General features: G+C 43.9%; 1 protein-coding gene across 9 annotated transcripts in view; it reads right to left on the reverse strand.

Annotated features, from left to right (window-relative positions):
* The window catches only part of MLF1 (myeloid leukemia factor 1), a 28,878-nt gene extending 21,689 nt beyond the window's left edge, over window positions 1-7,189 (reverse strand). For 2 of the 9 annotated variants that reach the window (XM_005286998.5, XM_005286997.5), the window contains exon 1: window positions 7,020-7,189. In XM_005286998.5, the coding sequence (XP_005287055.1) occupies window positions 7,020-7,072 (53 nt within the window). In that variant the 5' untranslated portion in view covers window positions 7,073-7,189. Of the gene's footprint in view, window positions 1-3,025; window positions 3,137-5,765; window positions 5,920-6,232; window positions 6,255-6,763 lie in introns of those variants that run through there. The other 7 variants (XM_065557846.1, XM_042853694.2, XM_065557845.1 and 4 more) reach the window with 6 other exon arrangements.
* Between the last annotated feature and the right edge of the window lie 2,419 nt (window positions 7,190-9,608).

Raw genomic sequence — 9,608 nt, forward strand, 5'->3', positions numbered from 1 at the left:
AGCAGATTACAAAAAGAGGTAATTGATGAAAAAATTGCCTGGTTTGTTTATGCAACAAACTCTCCTTTCTGTATGATTGAGAACCCACACTTCATTAACATGGTTCAGTCATTAAGACCAGGACACAGTCCACATAACAGAGCAGATGTCACAGGCAAATTGCTTCTAAAAATGAAACCTACATCTATCTCTGACTTGTGAAGAATATGTATTAAGGTTATAACAACCAACAAGAATGCACTTTTATGTAGAAATCCATGATTAAATCAAGTCTTCCTGACTAGTGATTTAAATCAAATCCACCCTGGAAGATCACATTTGTAATTAAGTTTCAGAGTGGTAGCCGTGTTAGCCTGTATCAGCAAAAACAACAAGGAGTCCTTGTGGCACCTTAGAGACTAACAAATTTATTTGGGCATAAACGTTCGTGGGTTCTAGCCCACGAAAGCTTATGCCCATATAAATTTGTTAGTCTTTAAGGTGCCACAACGAGTCCTCGTTATTTGGAATTAAGTAATTTAATTAATTCACTATTTAAAAATAAAATTACGTTAGTTCTGATTTGGAATGAGAAGTCAGGAACAGCAGAAAGTCACACTGAAGATAACATCTGGAGTGATATAACACATTGGCAAGTTAAAAACAACGGAAGAGATCTAGCTTCTGCACTTGCCTGAGCTATTCAGAAAGAAATTCATCTAGGTCCTGGAAGCATTTTGGCCAAGATCAACTAGTGCTTCCCAGGGACAGCTGTCTAGAGACGGAGACATTTATAATATTACTCTTAACCCAGACACTATTTCCAGTTCATCAAAAATCTCTCCTTGTGAGGCAGTGGAAGCCTTTATTATACTACTAATTTGGCAGTTAATCTAGTCATTGGTTGAAGAAGTAAGCTGATCCCCGTAGTTGTATGTAAAGCAGCTCTGCAAGAACTGTTCCAGGAGTCAACCTCTCACTCTCACACACTCTCTCTCTTACACACACACACAGTTTTTTTTCCCCCTCGCAAACAATCCCCCATCTGCTAGAGCAGCACTGGAGCCAGAAAAAAGGAGGAATTATGACAGTTGAAAGTAGGGTGGTGTTTCCACTATCCTTTAAACATGTGACCTACAATAAACTAGACTTTACATTTTCCATCTTTCCTTTCATATATAAATGAAAACAGTTTCTAAATGGGACAATTACCAGCAATTGTGGTTTTCATATGGGAATCCTCGTTAGGGGAAATTTTGTGGTTCCTGTAAAATCTTGCACATCTAGTTGCCACAATATTGTACGAGTTTCTAGAGGTCAATGGTACCAATCAAGTATAAATGTAGGATAGCCTGAAGACTACAGAATGTTAACCCTACAGGTAAGAATATTCTTCTTGAGATAAGGCCCAGAGCGTGCTCTCAGGTGTGCATATGCAACATAAGAATGGCCATAGTGGGCTAGATCAATGGTCCATCTAGCCCAGTATCCTGTCAGTGGACAATGACAAATGCTTCAGAGAGAGTGAACAGAACAGGGCAATTTATCAAGTGATCCATCTTCTGTCATCCAGTCCCAGATTCTAGCAGACAAGAGTTTAGGACACCCAGGCTATGTCCTCACTACAGGGGGTGAGTCGATTTAAGATACGCAAATTCAGCTACGTGAATAGCATAGCTGAATTCGACGTATCGGAGCCAACTTACCCCGCTGTGAGGACGGCGGCAAATCGACCTCCACGGCTCCCCCGTCGACGGCACTTACTCCTACCTGCCCTCGTGGAGTACAAGCGCCGATTCGGGGATCGAATGTCGCGTCCCAACGAAACGCGATAATTCGATCCCCGAAAGATCGATTTCTACCAGCCAATTCAGGTGGGTAGTGTAGACGTAGCCCCAGAGTATTGGGTTGCATCCTTGACCATCTTGGGTAAAAGTTCATGGAGGACAGGTCCATCAATGGCTGATCTAATTCTTTTTTGAAACCAGCTATACTTTTGGCCTTCACAATATCCCCTGGCATTGAGTTTCTGTGCTGACTGTGCATTGTGTGAAGAACTTCCTTATGTTTGTTTTAAACCTGCTGCCTATTAATTTCACTGGGTGACCCGTTTCATGTGTTATGTGAAAGGGTAAACAACATTTTTATTCACTTTCTCCAAACCACTCATGATTTTATGGTAGCATATTCTATGCTAGCATACCCCACTTATTCATCTCTTTTTTAAGATGAACAGTCCCAGTCTTTTTAATCTCTTCATATGGAAGCTGTTCCATACCCCTAATCATTTTTGTTGCCCTTCTCTGTACTTTTCCCAATTCTATGTTTATTTTTTTCAGATGAGTGACCAGAACTGCACATAGTATTCAAGGCATGGCAAACCATGGATTTATATAGTGGCATTATGATATTTTCTGTCTTATTATCTATCCTTTTCCTAATGGTTGCTAACTTTGTTAGCTGACTTTTTTTTTTTTTTTTTTTTTAAACACTGCTGCTGCACTGTGAGCAGATGTTCTCAGAGAACTATCCAAAATGACTCCAAGATCTGTCTTGTGTGGTAATAGCTAATTTAAATCCCATTATTTTGTCTGTATAGTTGGGATTATATTTTCCACCATGCGTTACTTTGCATTTATCAAGATTGAATTTCCTCTGCCATTTTTTTGCCCAGTCACCCAGTTTTGTGAGATCCCTATATAACTCTTCCCAGTCTACTTCAGAATTAACTAACTTGATAATTTAGTATGGTCTGCAAACTTTGCCATCTCACTGTTATCTCTTTTTCAGATCATTTATTAATATGTTGAACAGCATTTATTAGTGCAGTACAGGGTTTGTTTGTTTTGGTTTTATCCACAGCTAGTTTTGTCTAATGAACTATGTACTCAGTCAAAATTGTTGTAAACCATGTTAATCCTTGAATAGTCCTTCCCCTAACAACCTCTTCTGTGCAATAAACACTTCCCTCAAGGTATTGTTAGCACTGTTATGTCAACTCATCTTGCACAGATCACCCGCGAGGCAATTTCACAGTGATACGTACCGAAGAGAATTAGCTCCACTGGTTATAGCTTCTTGTCTGTTTTGGAAGAATGGATGGTGGTTGCTCAGTTTCTTCTTTGCTCTAATCCACTGTAGTTTCTCTGAACTCCTGCTGCAGATACATTTGCCACAAGTAACACTGGCTAGCTCCTCATGTTAAAATTGTGCAACCCTGTCTCTGCAGCTCAGGAGAAACATAAATAGAATGCTAAACCGTGTTACCTGAGGTTAGAGATTACTTCTTATAAATAATGCTTGTTTTGACTAGTTTCCACCTTGTATGTCAGCCCTTCAGCCAACCAACTCCTGTTGTATGTACAAGATACGTGAGCAGCAGTAGCTTTTCGGTTATAGTATACTTGCATATTCAAACTGTAGTATAACTACCAATTCGCATAAGCATCTTCATTTTTAGCAGGAGCATGGCTTGCCAAATGTCTAAAATAAACTTCCTTTCTAGCATGATGGGTAAGACCCTACCAAATTCAAGGCCATAAAAAACATGTCATAGACCATGAAAGCTGATCTCCCCTGTGAAATCTGGCTGTTGTATTATATTGCCACTCATATTTGTGTGCTGCTGCTGGTGGTGGTGCTGCCTTCAGAGCGCGGTGGCCGAGAGACGCTGCTGGCTGGCAGCCCAGCTCTGAAGCCAGCAGCATACTGAGGGTGGCACGGTGTAGCCAGCAGCAGCGCAGAAGGGTGACTACCATATCATGTCACCCTTACCTTTGCGCTGCTGCCTTCAGAGTTAGGCAGCCAGAGAGTGAAGGCAGTGCCGCAGCCAGCAGCAGTGCAGAAGGATGACAATATTGTGACGTCCCCCCCGAAATAGCCTTGCGACCCCACCATGCATGACTCTCTTTTGGGTTGGGACCCCCACGATTACAACACAGTTAAAGTTCAGATTTAAATATCTGAAACCATGAAATTTAGGATTTTAAAAATCTTATGACCCTGAAATTGACCAAAATGGACCATGAATTTAGTAGGGCCCTAATGATGGGGAAATCCAGAGATGTTAAAGGTTCCTGCCTTGGCTGCTTACTTTTGAAGTAAAGGTACTTCCATGTGGTAGGCAAGCACTGAAGCAGAGAACTGAGACAGCTGATCTGATGTATGTTCAAAATATAGCCTGTAGTGTCATGTGTAACTGGGGAAAAAAAAATCTTACAGAAAAAATATATATATACAAGGGCAAGGAGTAACCTTGACAAGTACTGGGGCAGCATGAACTTGTGACTGGAAGCCTCAAAGGTAGCAGCAATGTTTGGATTTTTCTGTATGGGAGGCCTTTTTAAGGGGGAGCTACAGGGCCGTATATAAAGACTAGTGGTTGTTCTGATTCATAAAGTTCATGTATTTTCTTTTCTCCCACTCAACAATCCCCAGTATGGAATCATGTTATAAAGACATTATTAGAGCTGGGTGGAAAATGGTAGTCCCATTCTGGGACATGTTTTTTTTATTAGAGATTTTGAAAAATTTTCCTGCCCTGAACCCAGATAAAAAGCCAATCTCAAAAATATCTGTGAGCCGACAATCGGGGGGGAGGGGGGAGGAATTGAAATAAATAATTTAGTCAGGACAATTGAAATGTTTTAACATTTTTAAAATGTTCTGATTTTTTATCCTTTATTTTACTATAATTAGCTTAAATTTTAAAATAAAAATTTGTTTGGAACAAAAAACCCAGAATTTTTTATCTCAGAAATATCAAAATGGGACATGGACATTGAAGAATTCTTGAAATTTTTTTTCCAACAAACTGAGAAATAGGTCAACCCTTTCTCAAGGGCAATCAGTTTCAGACAAAAAAAAAAAAAAAATTACCCTGACCAGCTTTAGTAAAGATATTTATTGATAATTTAATCCTTACAAGTGTCAATAAATGCAATAATGAATATTCTGTTCCTAATTAGTGATGATGTAGGGCCAAATTCTTCTTTCAGATATTATTCTACAGCACCATTGATGGGTGTGTGTTTTAGACCTGTAAGAAGACATTGTATCTATTCTATAGAGGTTAGAGTTTATAATCTAGATTAGAGACATAAAAGGAGTGGGGGAAGACGGGAATGAGAGAAATTACATAGAGTGATGTGATTTGGATTGTTTTGGCATATCTCATACTTCAAAATTTTTTTTTGCTTTAGTTGAGTCCAAAGCAGACTGCAAAGAGTTACAAAGGGATCTCACAAAACTTGCTGACCGGGCAAGAAAAAGGCAGATGGAAATTCAATCTTAATAAATGCAAAATAATGCCCATTGGAAGACACACTCCCAACTATACAGACAAAACGTAAAAGTCATTGTGGATAGCTCCAGTTCCCCCTTGGAAGAAATTAAAAAGACTGGGACTATTCAGCTTGGAAAAGAGACAACTACAGGGAGCTATGATAGAGGTCTATAAAATCATGAACGGTGGGGAGAAAGTGAATAAGGAAGTGTTATTTATCCCTCCACATAATACACAAACCAAGGGTCACCCAATGAAATTAATAGGGAGCAGGTTTAAAACAAACAAAAGGAAGAACTTCTTCACACAATACACAGTCAACTTGTGGAACTCATTACCAGAGGATGCTGTGGAGGCTAAAAGTACAAATGGGTTCAAAAAAGAATCAGATAAATTCATGGAGGATACATCCATCGATTAGTATTAGCCAACATGATAAGGGATGGAACCCAAAGCTTTGAGTGTCCCTAACCTCTGACTGCTAGAACCGGGGAGGGCTCACCTGATGAAACTGCCCAGTTCTGTTCACTCCCTCTGAAGCATCTGGCACCAGCCACTCTCAGAAGACAGGATACTGGGCTAGATGGACCACTGGTCTGACCCAGTATGACCATTCTTACGTTCTTATTGATGCACAATCTTCTCAGACTGTGATCCTTAATTAAAAAGTTTCTTTAGGTAGAGTACATAAGAAAAAAACCTGGTAGATTTTTCATAATACCTGTGCTCTGCAAAGTCTATTAGGGCTCTGCATAATATTTAAGTTGTATAATCATAAATCACTTTTTGTAGCCTGTTATCTTTACAGTCCCACTGGATCAACTGAAGCATCAGACAACCCACATTTTCTGCAGTTAAGAAATCATAAAAATATGGATTAGCCTCGAGTGGGGAAGGTGGGAGAAGCAGGGAGACGAGAAAAAGAGTACCAGTATGATAGTTCTGGAAATCAATTCATACTTTCCTTACCTGTCATCTCCTTGAGATTAAAATAAGAGATGTATTAACCTAGTGTTTGCTGGAACACACTGTAAACCAAGAAATCTATCTATCTATATCTAACACACACGTAAAAGGCATTAAACACAGCCACAAAGATGCCACACTTTGCTATCTGGAGGAGAGTTATGCAACTAGGAACTCCAATGCTTCATATGGTTTGCATGTACTGGCCTGACCACCCGCCACCGGCAGATCTCAAAAACACAACGATAAAAATGCCAGCCCACTCCCACCACTGCTAACAATGGAGGCTCTGTGGACAGAGCTGCAGCCTAAGTCCCTGACCCAAAGTCTTCCCTAAGTGGCTCTATCGGGTTTCCTCCAGTCCCAGCTGAAAGGCGCAGAGCAGGACGCTCACAGCCATGCGCCTTCACCATCTTCTGCTTTCAAGTGTTTTCCTGGTTAGTATTTCAGGGGGTCGAAGATCCCGGCTCTGATTCGGACCCCTCCTCTTCATGTCTCCTCAGCGCGCATCACAGTCACAGCCACCTTACCTACCTGCCCGGCAAGGGTTGAGCGCAGGAGACCGAGGAGCCGGCTCCAAGCCGCTCTGGGTGCGAGCGAGGCTGAGCCAGGCGAGACAGACAGCCGCACGCATCAGGCCGGCCGGAGCAGCCCCCCAAGGCTCGGGCGGGTGGAGCAGCCAGTCCCTTCCCCCCGGACAGTCCAGCCGACTCCGAGCCCCCCGCAGGCTGGGAGCCGTCCAGGCACGCGCAGGGGTCGCTACCGCCGCCTCGCCCCGCCGACCACTCACCGGAAGAAGGGGTCTTCTTCGAAGAACTCCCTCAGCCCCCCGGCCCCGAACATGGCTGCGATGCCACTCCTCGGCCTCCCTGCCGACTGGCTGTGGCACAGCAGCTGCAGCCCCAGCGCGGGAGGGGAGCACGGCGGCTCCCCACGGCTCGCCTCTCCCTCCGCCCACCAAGCTCACGTGATGCGCCGCTCACTTCCCATTGGCTGCCACTGGCCTTGGCTGCCTCCCAATAGGGTGGGAGAACGGAGTGGGAGGGTGTCGTGGCGGGGCTGCTACCCTGGCAACCGCTTTCAACACAAGGCCTGGCTTGGGCTGCTGGCCAGGTCTAGAAGCTTCTGGCTCTGCCCGAGCCTCAAGGACAGTAGGTTACGCAGGCGGATAGCACCATGGCAGCGGGAGGGGAGCCCCTAGGGCAGGGACCAGGCAGGGCACCATGACAGCGGGAGAGGAGTCCCTAGGGTAGGCTGGGGACCGGGTAGGGCACCATGACAGCGGGAGGGGGCCCCAAGGACAAGGCACGGGGCAGAGGGGACACAGCAGCACAATAAAGTGGGTTGCAGCATAAGTACTTGGACGCACAACACCAAAATATTTGGGGCACCAGAGCATAGGAATGGAAAGCCATGAAGTAGGGGGGCCTGAGGGACAGTTACCTCAGAGAGAGGCTCCAGAGAAAACTATGGCACAGGGGCACTAAATAACCATATGGCACCCTAGGGCCTCTTCTTAGGTGGAAGCACAGGCCCATGGTATATAGGAAGTCTAGGGCTACAGCATGTGGGGTTTGCAGCACCCAAAATGGAGTGCTACCCCCACAGCACTATTGTACAGGGTCCCTAGTGCTATGGGTCACCAGGAGGAAGCCAAAGAAAAGTCCGGGGGCAAGGGGCCAAAGCAAACAGTGCACTGTAAGACAATGAAACAATGAAAAATAGAAGAGACTTGGGAAAATATATTCTGTAGCTAGGAAATAATAGTCTATTTAGAGACAAGGAACAGAATTTGCACAGGAGGTGGAGATGGGAAGAATTGCCCTTATTTCCACTTTCAAATTATTCATTGTTTGTTTTACTCTAGCCTTAGGAGCCTTAGTTGTAGACCAGGATCCCTGAGTGTTAGGCCCTGACCCCCAAGGCTTACAGTCTACATGAGTGATACTCAGATAGAGGCTCGCGAGCCACAAGTGGCTCTTTAGTGTGTCTCCTGCAGCTCTTTGCAGCATGTGATATTAAAACAGTGTGATTTAATTATTAACCAATCTAAGCTGTTAACCACTCAGGGTGCTTTTACTATGTTATTAACCAATTGTAGTGGATAAAATAATAATACTTGGCCCTGGTCTACACTACAAGTTTAGGTTGAATATAGCAGCGTTAGGTCAATTTAACCATGCACCCGTCCACATGACCAAGTCTATTTTGTCGACTTAAAGGGCTCTTAAAATTGATTTCTGTACTCCTCTCCGGCGAGGGGTTTAGTGCTAAAATTGACCTCACTGGGTCGAATTTGGGGTAGTCTGGACGCAATTTGATGGTATTGGCCTCCAGGAGCTATCCCAGAATGCTCCATTGTGACCCCTCTGGACAGCACTCTCAACTCAGATGCACTGGCCAGGTAGACAGGAAAAGCCCTGCGAACTTTTGAATTTCATTTCCTGTTTGGCCAGGGTGGTGAGCTGATCAGCACAGGTGACCATGCAGTCCTACTGCACTATCTGCTTCACCAATGGAGAACCGCGATTACCATAAAGCTCCGCTCACTCCACTCCGCCAAGCTGTCAAAGCCCGGCGGCAGCAGCAGCAGCTCGCTCAGCCAGACAGCGCGCCGGGTGCAGCTCAGCCCCAGCATACTGCTGCTGGGGAGCGCTCCGCCAGCCCAGTCCAGCGCCGCTCCCCGGCTCAGCCCCGCTCCTGCCCGTGGCATGGGTTCTTGGGCCCTCTTTAGTAAATACATGGTAAAGGTAATAAAATTAGTTTTTTAAAATTATGTGTGTTCATCCATACAAGTTTTCTTTTCATAGAAAAGGATTCTGAAATGTCATTATCTGGTGAGAGGGAGAGTAAAGTATTTCAGTGGTAAGGGTTAGCTATTGGCTGAAAGCTACAAGTACTGTGAATTCTGTAGGCTGCTAAAAGGCTTTTGGGTTCTCTGGGATTCTAAAATCTCAATCTATTACTTTGTGATGTACTTTTCATTACTAAGATTGTCTCTCAGATTCTAAATATTCCCTACATACTAATGCAAAGATATCTTAAGAGAAAAATCACTATTTAGGAACACAACCTATTGGTACCAATGAAAGAGTAAATAATCATAGAATATCAGGAGGTCAATATCCTCAAAGCAGGACCAATCCCCAGACAGATTTTTACCCAGTTCCCTAAATGGCCCCCCACAAGAATTGAACTCTGGGTTTAGCAGGACAATGCTTAAACCACAGCTATCCCTGCTCGCTAAGGCTAAGGTTTTGTCACGATTATTTTTACTAGAATCATAGACTATCAGGGTTGGACAGGACTTCAGGAGGTCATTTAGTCCAACCCCCTGCTCAAAGCAGGACAAAGTCATGGACAGGTCAGGGGCAATAAA

This window comes from Chrysemys picta, chromosome 9, assembly GCF_011386835.1.
Source record: "Chrysemys picta bellii isolate R12L10 chromosome 9, ASM1138683v2, whole genome shotgun sequence".
Lineage (NCBI taxonomy): Eukaryota > Metazoa > Chordata > Testudines > Emydidae > Chrysemys > Chrysemys picta.